Source organism: Carassius carassius, chromosome 35, assembly GCF_963082965.1.
Source record: "Carassius carassius chromosome 35, fCarCar2.1, whole genome shotgun sequence".
Taxonomy (NCBI): Eukaryota; Metazoa; Chordata; class Actinopteri; order Cypriniformes; family Cyprinidae; genus Carassius; species Carassius carassius.
Genome location: NC_081789.1, coordinates 1,032,772 through 1,049,405, shown reverse-complemented (window position 1 = coordinate 1,049,405; position 16,634 = coordinate 1,032,772). Strand labels below are relative to the sequence as shown.

General features: G+C 37.6%; 1 protein-coding gene across 1 annotated transcript in view; it reads right to left on the bottom strand.

Moving 5' to 3' along the window:
- LOC132115657 (V-set and transmembrane domain-containing protein 2A-like) overlaps positions 1-12,981 on the bottom strand; it is a 54,070-nt gene extending 41,089 nt beyond the window's left edge. The window contains exons 1-2 of the mRNA XM_059524070.1: positions 12,706-12,981; positions 11,604-11,773 (exon numbers count right to left, since the gene is read on the bottom strand). Coding sequence (XP_059380053.1) covers positions 11,604-11,773; positions 12,706-12,784 — 249 coding nt within the window. The 5' untranslated portion in view covers positions 12,785-12,981. The remainder of the gene's footprint in view (positions 1-11,603; positions 11,774-12,705) is intronic.
- Between the last annotated feature and the right edge of the window lie 3,653 nt (positions 12,982-16,634).

Genomic DNA, 16,634 nt, shown 5'->3' with positions numbered 1-16,634 from the left:
TGAACAAGTATGATATACTAGTTTTTAAGGATGAAATTGGAATTAGTTTATCTAGTTTGACAATGTTTTGCAGAGCATTCCAATCGCGTGCGGCAGCAGATTGAAAATGTAAGACCATACGCATAATTAATTTTGGAAATGCTTAGTTGGAGATGAAGTGAGGACTGAGTGTTATATGTGACGGGCTTTGGCAGCAGCAGGTGACATAAGTAAGGAGGTGAGTGGCCAAAAAGTGTCTTGTAAATGAAGGTGAACCAGTGAATTTTGTGAAGGGAGGGCCAGTTAACAGATGAATATAAAGCACAGTGGTGTGTATTGAATGGTGCATTTGTGGCAAACCTGATAGCAGAATGATAAAGAGCATTAAGTTTTGAAAGAGTGGACTTGCAAGCAACCCTGTATATAGTGTATCCATAGTCTAACATGTGTAGACATTTGAATGAGAGTAAGTCTGGCAGAGGTGGTGAATGAAGAGCGGTTTCTGTAAAGGAAACCTAGCTTAGCTTTGACCTTTGATTGCAGCTTTGATATGTGAATGGTGAAAGAAAGTGAAGTTTCCAACCAGATGCCCAAGTAGTTATATGCAGTGACTTGTTCTAGAATAGCCCCCTTGCAGGTAGTGATGTTAAGGGCAGGTGGAGGCATAGTACCCTTATGGTAAAACCACATTATTTTTGTTTTGGAGGTATTGAGAGTGAGTTTGAGATGTGTAAAAGACTGCTGTAGTTGGTAAAAGCTATCTTACAGGGTAGCTTGAACAGCCTCAGGGGAGGAACCTGTGGCATAAAGGATTGTATCATCAGCATATAAGTGAATGAGTGAATTACCAACTGCCTGGGGAATGTTATTAATATAAATTAAGAAAAGTGTAGGGCCAAGGATGGAGCCTTGGGGGACACCCCTGGTAAATGGGAGATAATGGGAGAAGCGGTTTTCAAATCTTACACGTTGAACCCGGTGAGACAGATAATTTGAGAATTAATGCAGTGACACCAATGCTGCTGAGTCTGTGGATGAGTGTATTGTGGTCAACGGAGTCAAAAGGTCAATGAAAGTAGCAGCACAGTGTTGTTTGTTATCTAACGCAGTTGTAATATCATTGAGCACTTTAGTGGTAGCTGTAACACAACCATACCCTGATCGGAAGCCAGACTGTGCTCCGGAGATGATACTGTTCACATTGTACTCGTGTACATTCAAACACAATAATTGGGTATACATAGCAAATGCGAGTTCAACAATTTGCGCGAGTAGATTACACACAATAATAATAATAATAATAATAATAATAATAATTCATTACATTTATAAAGCGCTTTTCAGTGTGCAACATTCACCTGGATGATGTGACGGCAGCCATAGTGCACCAGAACGCCCACAGCTTACTGGTGGAGAGGAGACAGAGTGATGAAGCCAATCAGTAGATATGGGGATTGTTAGGAGGCCATGATGGTCAGAGGCCAATGGGGAAATTTAGCCAGGATGCCGAGGTCACACCTCTACTCTTTTTGAAAGACATACTTGGATTTTTAATGACCACATAGTGTCCCATTACTAAACTGGGGCAGTAGGACCCAGGGTGAACACCCCCTGCTGGCCTCACTAGCAGCTCTTCCAGCAGCAACCTAGTTTTCACAGGAGGTCTCCCATCCAGGTACTGACCAGGCTCAGCTACTGCTTAGCTTCAGTGGGAAACCGGTCTTGAGCTCCAGGGTGATCTGGCTGCTGGTTGACAGTACAAAGTCAATGCAAATACGCGATCGGACTATGGATCAGACGCGTCCTTGCGCGGGTCTAGAGACGCAATGCCTCGCATTTGGAGTGTATGCCCCATAATATTTATCTTGTTGATCGTTATAATAGCATACGTTTTCTGTAAAGATACAAATCAAAACAACTCACCTATCGAGTAAAACACAAGCGAGATCGGTATGTCTTTCTAGTTGAAGTTTGTTGCGAAGCTCTCTCCATCTAGAAAATGCAACAACGATATTGATCCTCGCTCTTTCCCTCCACTTGTCCCAAACTCTTCTTGAGTCATTTGGTTGGCCCGTACACTTACGTTTACAGGAGCTGTCTTTGTCGACAGAACCAGCGGAAGACTGTGAACAGTAAGTATGTTCCATAAATAAGTAGAACAATGCACCATAAAACGTGCAAGAAGAAGTAAATAAGGAACTGCTTGAAGCAAGCTAGTGGTTTGCTGGATGCTAGACACTACTTCCGCATTTGTCCACGACACTGTTGTCATGTGGTTTCTACGTCAGTAAAGGCGGTAACAAAAGGTAACACGTCATTGACAGGTGACTATACTGCCCCGTGTCACTGTTTAGAATGGGAATTTTCTCATGATTTACAAGTAGTTGAAAACATTAGAGATATTGTTAGTAATCAGCTGGACAAAATATATAACACTAGCCTAGTGGTTTTTGGAAATTTTACTGCAAATATCTTACAAATTGTACCTTTAAAGGGTTGATCCACCATAAAATGTAAATTTTGTCATTAATGACTTACCCCATGTTGTTCCCATAGACTGCAAAGTAAATAACAGTGTCAAGGTCCATAAAAGGTATTAAAAGTCATCGTCAGAATACTCCATCTGGGTTATATGAAGCAACAGAAACACTTTTTGTAGCCAAAGAAAACAAAAATAATGACTAAATTGTGTTCCTGTTGCTTGAAATTACCCAGATTGCACGTCTGATGGCAGATGGAGTATTCTGACGATGACTTTTAATACCTTTTATGGACCTTGACACTGTTACTTACTTGGCAGTTGGTAGGTTTTCATCCAAAATATCTTAAATTGTGTTGCGAAGATAAACGGAGCTTTTACGGGTTTGGAACAACATTGCATTAAGTGGTAAATGACAAAAAAAATATTTTGGGGAGGGGTATCCCTTTAAACTACTTCAGTCTGTGTGCATGGAATTTATTTAATACATGAGTTTAACAACTTGGGTTGAATTTCTGAAATAAACTAACTTTTCCACAAATGTATTGAGATGCACCTGTACAGTAGTCTTTATGGCATTGTGCACAGTTTTCAAATTTTCCATATAAATTTGTTTTTATATGATTCATATAAAAGCCAAGTTTTGGTGACTTAACTTATGATGTGCCCTTTTATTGTAATTGCCCTTTTATGGTAATTAATAATTTAGTAAAGTTGATTTATATATATTTATATATATATATATATATATATATATATATATATATATAGATTAGAAGTGGGCATAGATATTTTTTTTAAAATCTAGATTAATCTCACTGTGATCTTGAAATTAATCTAGATTAATCTAGATTAACAAACAGTAAGTCTTTGAGAAGGACCCATGTTAATGGATTCCAGTTGCGTTCCAGGAGCGTTGCGTCTGCAGCAATGCAGCGATCTTTTACGTACCGAGTAGCGGACTGCAAACGCGTCCTGTGTGAAAGCACATCGAGTCCGTGCTGCACCACATACATAACGCACATGGACTGCATATGCACTGCAGATGGAGTATGTGTGAAACAGGCGTGAGCAGGGCCGTAGCTGGGGTCAGCGGGACCCGGTGAAGGTTGTACCAGTGGGCCCTGTTTGAAATTGTTTAATTTGTATGTTCGTTTATTTTTAATTATTTGTGCTATTTACACAATTTTTAAGTTTTTTTCATGTTTGTAGGTGTCAAGGTACAGAAACCAAATAATTAAATGTAAAATTGCACTGGATAGTCTTCAATGTAAAAATGAAATATACAATCAAACCTACATTTATTCAGACACCTTCAACATTTCTAACATTATTACAGCTTTGCTATATATATCAAAAAATATATCTGGTGTCTGAATAATTTTGGTTTGACTGTTAAAACGAAGTAATTCAGTCAAGAGCAGTGAGTGATTTTCATTTTCATTTTCTTGGATTAACATTACAGCAGCCAGTAGCTAAATTAGGCGCGGTCACTTTTTTAGAGACGATGAACGCATCCAATATAATACACATCCCATTTTTTTCCTCAACTGTTTACTTTCATTTAAGAAATAACTGACAGTTTTTTCGAGCATAATTTCCAAGGTGGATGTTTTGACATATTTTGTATGTATTTGTCGGCACAAGAGCAAAAATAAGCAAATTCGGTGTTCAAGCGTTTTGATCAAAACACTTGAAAACGCTTATTTTTAGCGTCTCGAGACGCCTTTCTCTGCATGAGCTCTGAACACCAGAATACCATGAGTACTGAATTGGGCTCTTTCACATCTTTTTGTTTGTTCAAACAGCGACTTGTATTTGTTCGTTCAGGTGCAGGAGGGACTTCGAGGAGAACTTCGCAGATGAGAGCTCGGTTCAGTGTCGCTGTCCGTGATACGCGGCTCTCTCTCTCTCGTGCGCAACGAACACAGCTCGCGAGTAACTAGCTAACGTTACTCTGTTCAGCTTTTCCGCGTCTTGTGTTTGGATGCTTTAATGTTTAAATCGACAAGCGGTAAGGCTTAAAAACACGTGAAAAAGATCAGCTTTCGTGACGATGCGCAGCAGTGGCCCGTCAACTGTCCTGAGCATCTTTTTAGGCTGGCCTCAGCCAGTCGGTTATATAAAATATCAAGGTGAAAGTCATCATAGCTTGCTTAGTATAGACCCAGCTGCCAACCCAACTTTGAGAATAGATTAACGGCAATATTTTTTTATCGCCTGATAAGAGTCTCACGTTAACGCAGCACGTTAACCCCGATAACGGCCCACCACTAATATGTATATATATATATATATATATATATATATATATATCTGGTGATTAGCTGCCATAATTGTGTGTTTTTAAAACCACAGTTTAACAGGGTTTCTCTCTCTCTCTCTCTCTCTCTCTCTCTCTTTCAACAGTGATATTTTTCAAAGCCACACTTCATCAAGTTTAGACGTTACACCAGAGTCACGCGGGAATGCACATGCACTTGTTGCGAAGCCGATTCCAGAGATAGATGAGGCAGATCAAATGCGAGTCATTCACTAATTGGACCCCACAGTGCCCGGTGTCTTCAAAGGGAACTACTTTTGTTTTGATCCCCTAAATTGAGTTGGACTGTGCTGCTGGCATCTTTTGTGCACATTACACGGCTGCTGATTGGCCCTCCCCAAACACGATCCTCTGTCCAGTCACTCCTCTTTCTCTCTGGGAAGCTGGTGGCAGCCTCTTTTTATCACACGTTTGTGGCAGTTGTGGAAATAATCCATTATGCTGGGATCTCCAAATCCTCAACGGCCCAGAGTAAAGATTAAAAGAGTGACTGCCCACACACATTTATTCTCATCATCCCACTGAAGCTTCAATTTACATCGTCAGGCGGGCCACTAAGAGTTGGCTTTTTTGTTGTTTTCCAGTGGGCTGATGAATATCTATTCTTTGCCAGATTATTTCAGTTTTTGTTGGCAGTTTGTGCTGACTGAATGAGTTCAGCTGCGCCAGTTTATTCCTCAGAGACCCTTTCCATGATTCTGTGCCTTGTGATTTTTGCCATCAGAGCCTTTGTGCGGTTATCACAGCTTGTTAATGACATCAAGGTTCATATGTCAGTGTGAATTAAGATGTGAGAACAAACACAGTAGCACCATTGTGGTGGGCAGAGTGTCAGTCATTATGCTTTGAGCTCAGAAGTCATGGCATTTAGAAATCAGGTTAAAAAAGCAACACAACTTGCAGTCTTTACGCGTCAATGCCTCTCAACTGAAGCAATAATTAAACAATTCCCTCTCTCCCAGATGTTGTGTTGGAAAGTAACACAGTCGGTTCTAATGGTGAATTATGAAATGTAAAAATAACTGATTCATGCGAAACACTGTACTAATTAAGATGACTTGCAAATTAGAGAGTTATTATTATTATTATTATTATTATTATTATTATTATTATTATTATTATTATTATTATTATGTATTAATATGTTTTATATTTTTATGTATATACATTTACCTTTTCGAGTTTGATACTGTCGCCCAGAGACTTTTATGCAGTGTTTTTGTATGAGAAAACACAGCTCTGATTAAATTAAGTCATTTCATTGTATAGCTATACAGTATATCTTTATCCACTACCATTCAAAGGTTTGCGGTCTTTAAGTCTCTTCTGCTAACAAAGGCATTTATTTGAATAAAAATGCAGGGAAATCAGTAATATTGTGAAATATTATTGCAGTTTAAAGCAGCTGTGTTCTGTGTGAATCTGTGTTAAAGTGTAATGTATTTCTGTGATGCTCCGCTGTATTTTCAGCATCATTCCTCCAGTCTTCAGTGTCACATGATCTTCAGAAATCATTCTGATATGATGATTTACTGCTCAAGAAACATTTCTGATTATTATCAATGTTGAACACAGTTGTGCTGCTCAATATTTTTGTGGAAACAGTTTCGTGATTTTTCATGATACGCAGATAAATATAAAGTTCAAAAGAACAGTTTTTAATTGAAATACTAATCTTTTGTAACATTAATAATATTTGTACTATTACTTTTGATCATTTGAATCTGTGCTTGGTGAATAAAAGCAGAAATTTCTTTAAAATAGTCTTACTGACCACAAACGTTTGAATATATTTTAATTAACTGTCAATGATGAACCCTGCGTTACTTATTTTGAATATAAACAACACCATTTATTTCATGTTTACTGGCTTAAATTTTAGATAGTGGTCAGTATAATGCAATAGCATATATTTTTATTTATAAAAAATATACATTACTGCATGATTTTATTTCTTAAGCCCAATGATTGCCTTAAAGTCACAAGCTGGTGGCTGTCGAATTCAAACAGACCGTTATACTGATGATCATACCCTCTCTAAGAATTAACTTAAATTTAAATGCAATGCTACAGTATAAAACTGTGCTGAAATTAGAGCTCTCTCAAAACACCCCCATCTCAACTCAGAGTCTATTAGCAGCCATTTTAAGTGATCACGACATCCATCCCAGTGCTAAATCCCAGCGGGACTGAAAAACTTTCAGTATTGCTAATGAAAAATTGTGGTTTAAACCACACATACTAGTTCTGCCTTAAACTCCCTGGTGGCATGTACTGTACATTATGTTAGTAAGATTTCTTGCAAGCACTTAAACCGATGCGGCTGTTCGCAGCAGACTCACAATGACGTTTCCATATTAAAGTTTGAGACTCGCTGTCAACATGTTTATGACTTCTGAGATTTCAATGCAATTTTACAAAAATTAATTGTGCTTCTCAGCTGTAAGCGTCACAATCATAATAAGCTTTTCATTAAAGTCCACCGTGTGTAAGCAGTTCCAGTTTATGCTGTAAATGAACTCTGTCCTTTAACTGACATGCAGCTCTTCCAATTAAGCCAATATCTGTGTCATTATTGACACTCAGTAATAAACTCAGAGTGTAAATGTACGCTAGTCCGACTGGAGTAAGACTCTGTTTTCTGAGCATTTGAAGTTTCACAAATCTGTGAAAGGACACGATTGGTTCAGAGTCGGTCGTGTCCACAGATGGAGAGCTTAATCAGAGCAGCATTACATTGATTATGAATGTGTCTGGCCTAACAATAGGCCAGGCTGATGGAGGCAGCTATTGGAGGCACGCGCTTTCATTGACCTTCGGAGCTGATTGTCTTTAAAAGTCTGGAGGAGGAACTTAGAAAGAGAACCGGGTGGTAATTGGGCTAAAGAGAGAGGCAGAGCGGATGGCATGGATTTTGTACTGCTAGGGAGTCTGCTGTCCAGATCGGCCGCTCGTTTCCATCGAGAAAAGCAGATGTTTGTGTGAAATCTTCAGTGATAAAACATTGTCTCCTCATACTGTCAATTAAGCTTTAAATAACTGAAAATGCCTTCAGTCATGCCACAAGCAGCAGCACTGGTCAGGATTTGGGGAGAAACTGGCTAATATCTGTCCAATGAATTGGATACTTGAACACTAGTGTGCTGTCTGCATAGACAGTGAGCATAACCTTGTAAACGAGTGGTTGGGGAGGATCAGTTTACACTGTACAAAATATATTTTTCAAAGCAAAACAAAGTTTATTTTAGTATGTTTTAAAATAAAATATTATTTCAGTCTTTCTACTTTTAGTAGAATCACATTTAGTTCAATTGAAAACAACTGTTTTTCTTAAATTTACTAGCAATTTCCAAGTGAAATTTGTTTTGACATCACTTTCAGTGCAAGAAACAGTGAACTGCAAGTAAATATAAATGCTAAAAGAAAGAAGGGGGGGGGGTAAAGTACTGGTAAATAAAATAAAATAAAATAAAATAAAATAAAATAAAATAAAATAAAATAAAATAAAATAAAAATACTGTAGCTTTATAATTTCATACCATTTTCCAAAAGCTTTTCTTTATTGAAGACTAGTCACATTAAATTAATAATGAATATACATGGCACACCAATCAATACTTTTCAGTAGTAAATAAAATCCAAATATAACCACTTATTATGGATTTATGTGGTGATGCATCGCAATGCAATCTGGGAATGATATTTGTCATTCTGCATAAATGCCACTTATTATACAGTTATAAAAAATATAACTTTTTTCTTTAGCACGTGTCTTTTAATTGATCTATAACATAGACTAGTATATAAAACTGCCTCTTATTTGAACCAAGGAAGCATTTATTTGATGAAAAAATACAGGAAAAAGAAATTATAATATTGTGAAATATTATTATAATTTTAAGTAGCTGTTTTGTATGTGGATACAGTATGTTAAATTGTAACTTATTGAATTTTATGTCAATCTTTAGTAACATTATTAATGTATGTACGTATGTATGTATGTATGTACGTAAAAAAAATATATATATATATATATATATATATATATATATATATAATGTCACTTTTGATCAATTTAATGCAGACCTAATGAATAAAAAAAAAAAAATATATATATATATATATATATATACTTTTTTTTTTTTGACCGCTAAACTTTTGAAAATGGCATAACTTTACTGACGTTAATAAGCAATAATGCTTTCCATATTCTCTTTGAACTGTTATATATCAAGACTACATTTGGCCAGTGTGTAAAATCGGAGATGAATCATTGGAATAGCCCTTCAGGATCTGCATGCATATGATATATAATGTGAACTTTTGCTATATAATTCTGGCCTCTGAGTCATGAAGAAGCATGTTCCTTTAATGTTCTGCTGCTGCTGTGCTTGATGGGGCTTGATCCTGTCTTGCAGCCAACCTTCGTGCATATTATGATTACACTGATGGATCTATCGTCTTTCAGTTAGAGGAACTGCTATCTTCTTGTCACAGACGCCAATGGTAATTTATCCCTTAAGAAATCAAGAAAGGGAAGCCAACACACACAAGCTATTAAGTCTTAACAAGATCCTTTTGTTCGGTTCATTTTAGCCAATGTTCTTCTGTTTATGCACAGCCTAAATTAATTATTTTTGCACAATTCTGATCCATCTTATTACCATCATTTGATTCGAAAAATGTAAAGGTTAATAACCGAGGCCAAACTATAAAACATAAACCCTATATCACACAGCCAGTCCTGACATTTCAATTGTTTTAGACTCACAGTGCCTTTTCTATTTAATAAAAACCCTCTGAATGTGTGACGAGCAGCCGTAATTGCATGATTCGAGGTATTGCCATGACTAGTCATCGTAGCACAAAAGCACAGTGATGATAAAAACATGTTGTTTGATGATTCACATTTGACAGTCTCTAATTTTCCCTGCATTCGCATTCATCCGTCAGCAGCACCAAGGTATGCAGCGTTCGGTTAAAAATGTCAGTCTATACCCAAGTCTTGATCTCTTTCTGAATAATGTTTGGATTAATAAACTTCCCTGACAAACGACAGCAAGTCGCAGCAAAGTTCACCATAGAACCCGGTGGGCTGGAATAAATCCAGCTAATTTACCGGAGAGCATCGGAAAGAATGAACTTCAGCCTGTAGGGCTCCTATAAGTATGCAAATAAAGTAGATCTTTGCATTCGAAATTGCATTATCATTTGCATTTATGTGGGCCATAGCTCTTTTGATAAATGGCCTCTTGTCTTGCTATGGGATATCAGAAATGTGCAAAGATTGATCTGATTCAAGCGAGCATGTGGAGAGACTTTTGAGGACTGGGATGCAATCGGTTGCAGATTACAGCAAAGTGCTTTGGCCTATCCAGAGGTGAGTCCTTATGTATCATTACAGAGATGAATCTGTGCTATCTCTCATTCACATCTATTAATAGCACCGGGAAGCTCTGTGCATTTGGCTGTCAGCAATAGTGATATCAATGGCTGCAGATTCAGGATCATATCCATTACAGATGATACAGTGACACAGCAACGGCACCACTGCAGTCCTTCACTCTGCTGCTATATCACTCCAAATGGCTGCTCTTCAGAGGTGAACGCTTCGATATTATACATCAGAAGCCATTGGTTCGTGTCACCCTTCTTATTATTGCTGGATGTCTTTTTGTAGGACGTCTCTTCGATCCTCATTTTTGTCAGAGTTCATCTTGCCGGGGACCCAGCTGCATGTCATTCGATGCACAACACTCAGAGAAGTATAAGATTCAATCAACAACGCCACATTCAGCGTTACAGCTTCTGCAAATTGATAGATCCCATGGATCAAAGCCATTGCAACATGTGTTCGATAAAGAGACAACAATAGCTTAGTAATGGCAGTGTTAAATCTGAGCATGAACAAAAAGGGATGTTTTTCTTTTTGTGCATTTATCAAACGAAAAATAACTTGTTTGATGTTGATGGTGACAAACTGCAAATGCAAAAAGAGAATACATCTCAAACTGCACTGTAACCCAACTATAAAGAGATCTCTCAACAGAAATGACTAGGTGAGCCTTCCATGTTGGCATGTGCATAAGAACAAGGCACTGACTCAGATAATTTGTTGATGTCCTGTCATTAAACATGGAGTCACTTCACATAGAAACAGCTCCAAACAAAGGTGCACACACACACACACTTGTTGACAGTCAGCCAGTGGCGTCTCTAACACACACGATGGGCCATTGATGTAATTTGGATAGGCCGCGCTTCTGTGTTTTGTCCTTCAAAAGACCAAACGAGCATGTCAGAGCGATTCTGTTGTGGATCTCAAAGCCTTAGGAGTCTTCCATTCGGTATGAATCACGAAGCGTGAATCAGGCAAGACAACATCTCTGAGCAAAACAGCTGATTAGTCTGACATGTATTGTGTGCTGTGTAAGTGTGTGTTTTGACGTGGAGGGTTAGGGGGTCTAATTATGTGACATGAGTGGGAATACAGGAATATTTTGGACGCTCTGTCTTTCAGAAGGACACATGAGTGAATCTAATTGCTGAGGTGGCTTTGCAGCAGAAGATAACCAGCAGCAATGCAAACACAACAAGTAAGCAGCGCTTCAACAGCAGTGAGCAAAACTGTTCATCCAGTCAATTAAAAGTGCAAAGAGTGGGTGGATAAAATGGATGCTTATCCACTAGGTGCGTCAGAAAGAGGGAAATTCATGCAACGTGCCAAGGATGCTTAGGAGGCTTCTCCTGTAGGCTGGGTAGTTACAGAATGACGTTATGAGCGATTAACCCTTGTTTAACCCGTGCATAAAATGTTATTACCTCCGTATCATCCTCCTCCTCCTCGCTCGTAGTCAGTTCCTCTGGAGCTCGAATAAACCACCACTGGATCTCTAAGTAAACCGAGGTCATCCCACTTTGAAATGCACATGCCATTTCAATGTTCTGTCCTTCCCTTGCAGTGATGTTAGTAGGGAAATCGGTAAACTTTCCTGCAAGAGAGACATAAGTTATCAGTCTACCAGTGCTTGAATTTAACTATTTCATTTTTACACATCTTTATAATCTTCTTCTTTAATAATAATAATATAGCAAAAACTTATACAATTAATTAAAATAAATGTATATTCTGTTTTCATTAAACATCATCAACTGCAAATAAAATCTGTAAGAAAAATAAAATAATAATAATAATAACAATAGTAATAATAATAAACAATCAGAAATGTACTGAATAAAAACAAGTTGTTAAAATGTATTAAAATATTTAGTTGTTATACACATTATATGACATATTACATACATATTATATAACACACACACACACACACACACACACACGTTTCTTTTTAGGACGACACAGATGTATTGAATTAATGGTTTCGACTGGAATGGACGTGTTCTTGGAGCAGTGTCTGTCTCTGTGAAATGTAATGAAATGAAGGAATTTTGTTCCGCTGCGTTTATAAGGGCTTTAATGAGCGCTGTCCATGGTGCTGAAAAACAACCGCATTCCGTTCAACGAAGCCCAATTCCGAACAGCCGCCACTTGAGATGCAAGTCGCGCGTGCTGTTCCTTCAAAATTACCCTTTACTACCTATAATGCTGGCAAAGACACAAAGCATGAGTTCATGTGGAGAGGAAGGACAGACACGAGACGATACGCAGACATTGGACGAGTTTTCCCGAGATCAACAGTTGATTTATCTATTATTTTACTGGTCACGGAGAGCAGGCTGGCGTATATATAACTTTTATCACTTATTTTTGAAGAAGCGCTACAAAAATGCATAGAGTAGTAGTATTAACTGTAAAATAGCCATTGAGAGCATATTTAGAATTGATCATTTGGTGTACTATATGACGGACTGCTGTGATGCATTAAAAGTCCGTAAATGTATTTTCAGCCGTAAATATTCTTACCATCAAGAGAAAATCCAACTTGAATGGACAAACAGGAAAAGAGCACAAATCCAATACTGTCATGTAAGGTCCCCATCATTCCAAAGACAGCTGAGATATCATATGAGCTGAAAAAAAGAGAGATGTCCTCCAGAAATGTTCAGCGCATTAAGTGAAAGCCACGCGAAGACGATGCGGAGCGGGAAACATACTGCAACTCTGCAACTCTCACAAAGGTGCTCACTGCTCTCCACTGACTCTGAGGGGGGTTGATGGAGTAATGATGCTCTCTCTCTCTCTCTCTCTGTCTCTCTCTCATGAACGTCAATGTGAGGCTAGCACGCGCTCCGTATTGCTCGCGGAAAGAGTGGAGAGAGACGCAGCACTCAAATGAGATCACTCTCTCTTTTCACTCTGAGGTCACTCTGTATTTTTTTCAATAAAGTTTTTAAAGTGTTATTCTTTTAAATATCAGGGTTTTCGCTTATCCTGTGTGTGTGTGTGTGTGTGTGTGTGTGTGTGTGTGTGTGTGTGTGTGTTTGTGTGTGTGTGTGTGTGTGTGTGTGTGTGTGTGTGTGTATTGCAACTTTTAATATAAATATATTAACTTTTCATATTAATTAAAGGGATAGTTCACCCAAAAATGAAAATTATGTCATACCCTCATATAATTTATTCATTCTCGGAACAAATATTAAACGAGTATATGACATACTTATTTACTTATTTATTTAAATATGTTCATTGAGGTTACCGATATTTATTTATTTAATATTCATTATTACTGTTATTATTGTTTAGTTTAAATACATACATGAATTATTTTCAACCCTCATTCTGACCCTATCTCTTAAACGAGCTGTTTTTAAGGGGCGGGTCATTTAAGGCTTGTCAGTAATCGGCCACTGTTATGATTGGCTAACGTCATGCATAGGAAACACTACCAACGCCCCCTTTCTCTTGTAAGCGTTTTGAAAACATAATCAAAACAAAACGGTCATTTCCAGAAAAAAAACATTATGAAATCATTTTTGATGCGGCTGCAGTCAGAGTTTGCTCTGCTATATCTTTCAATAAATGTTTCTTTCCTTTCTACAAAAGGCTACGATCAATCCTCTGACACGATTCGGGATGCCATTAAAAGTAAACTATCCACGTATTCCTTACGCTGGGACCCTTCTGATATATGTACACAGACCTGAACGAGCTGTTAAAACCAATCACATCAAAGTGAACATTCTTTCACTCCACTCCAAGAAACATAGCAAGCACATTGGTAATAATAAGAATGAATGAATAAATACATAAATTAATTAATCAATCAATCACAGTGGTATGCATTAAAGTTTTTTTTTCACTATTATTTACAATTTATTTAATTATTATTATTTATTTTTTACTCCAATGGAATGGTATGAAACTTGAAAAAGGTTTTGACACTTGCTTTACGAATGCAAAAATTAATGGACATTATGTGAAGGTTAAATAGACCTGTAAATATAAACACACATGTGCTGTTTGTGGTGAAAATGAACACAAAGGAAACTACGGTGGCCGAGAAGTGCAAAACAAATCAGAATTCTGAAAACAAATAACAAATTTCAAATGCAAATACAAAAAAATAAATAAATAATAAAAAAAAATACAATTCCGAAAACATAAAAAGTCAGAAAACACACCAATTTCAAAAACAAAATAACAAGTCCGAAAAACACAATTAGACAAACTGGGAGAGGTAGGTATAGATTGAGACAGTGCCATTGATGAATAGATAACTCACCACTGACTGGACGAGACATCTGTCAATCAAGGTTTGGAGATTGTCTTAAAGTAGTACAGTTTAAATGTATTTTATGATTTGCCCTTACTGTGGAATATATATATATATATATATATATATATATATATATATATATATATATATATATATATATATATATATATATATATATATATATATGCACGTACATTTACAACACTGTACTTATATAACCTTTTTGACAGAAAATGCAATGAGTTTGCTTCCTTCTTTTCTGAAAAGATCAATACTCAAGTCAAGTCACCTTTATTTATATAGCGCTTTAAACAAAATACATTGCGTCAAACCAACTGAACAACATTCATTAGGAAAGTAGTGTGTCAATAATGCAAAATGATAGTTAAAGGCAGTTCATCATTGAATTCAGTGATGCCATCTCTGTTCAGTTAAATAGTGTCTGTGCAGTTATTTGCAATCAAGTCAACGATATCGCTGTAGATGAAGTGTCCCCAACTAAGCAAGCCAGAGGCGACAGCGGCAAGGAACCGAAACTCCATCGGTGACAAAATGGAGAAAAAAAACCTTGGGAGAAACCAGGCTCAGTTGGGGGGCCAGTTCACCTCTGACCAGACGAAACCAGTAGTTCAATTCCAGGCTGCAGCAAAGTCAGATTGTGCAGAAGAATCATCTGTTTCCTGTGGTCTTGTCCTGGTGGTCCTCTGAGACAAGGTCTTTACAGGGGATCTGTATCTGGGGCTCTAGTTGTCCTGGTCTCCGCTGTCTTTCAGGGATGTAGAGGTCCTTTCTAGGTGCTGATCCACCATCTGGTCTGGATACGTACTGGATCCGGGTGACTGCAGTGACCCTCTGATCTGGATACAGACTGGATCTGGTGGCCATGGTGACCTCGGAATAAGAGAGAAACAGACAAATATTAGCGTAGATGCCATTCTTCTAATGATGTAGCAAGTACATAGGGTGTTATGGGAAGTCTTTCCGGTTCCGGTTTACTTAATTAATGCAGCCTAAAAATCCCTTTAACAGATTTGGATATTAAAAGCATATTAGTATGTTATGTGTAAGCCAGGTTAAAGAGATGGGTCTTTAATCTAGATTTAAACTGCAAGAGTGTGTCTGCCTCCCAAACAATGTTAGGTAGGTTATTCCAGAGTTTAGGCCCCAAATAGGAAAAGGATCTGCCGCCCGCAGTTGATTTTGATATTCTAGGTATTATCAAATTGCCTGAGTTTTGAGAACGTAGCGGACGTAGAGGATTATAATGTAAAAGGAACTCATTCAAATATACTCATTCAAATATTTTAAAATCTATACGATGTTTGATAGGGAGCCAGTGCAGTGTTGACAGGACCGGGCTAATATGGTCATACTTCCTGGTTCTAGTAAGAACTCTTGCTGCTGCATTTTGGACTAGCTGTAGTTTGTTTACTAAGCGTGCAGAACAACCACCCAATAAAGCATTACAATAATCTAACCTTGAGGTCATAAATGCATGGATTAACATTTCTGCATTTGACATTGAGAGCATAGGCCATAATTAAGATATATTTTTGAGATGGAAAAATGCAGTTTTACAAATGCTAGAAACGTGGCTTTCTAAGGAAAGATTGCGATCAAGTAGCACACCTAGGTTCCTAACTGATGACGAAGAATTGACAGAGCAACCATCAAGCCTTAGACAGTGTTCTAGGTTATTACAAGCGGAGTCTTTAGGTTTGATAATTAACACCTCTGTTTTTTCAGAATTTAGCAGTAAGAAATTACTCGTCATCCAGTTTTTTATATCGACAATGCATTCCATTAGTTTTTCAAATTGGTGTGTTTCACCGGGCCGCAAAGAAATATAGAGCTGAGTATCATCAGCATAACAGTGAGAGCTAACACCATGTTTCCTGATGATATCTCCCAAGGGTAACATATAAAGCGTGAAGAGTAGAGGCCCTAGTACTGAGCCTTGAGGTACTCCATACTGCACTTGTGATCGATATGATACATCTTCATTCACTGCTACGAACTGATGGCGGTCATATAAGTACGATTTAAACCATGCTAATGCCTTTCACTGATGCCAACAAAGTGTTCAAGTCTAAGCAAAAAAGAATGTTGTGGTCAATAATATCAGGAATGGCGATTAGCACATCTTCAAGTTATGGAGAGGTCAGACAGATTCGAT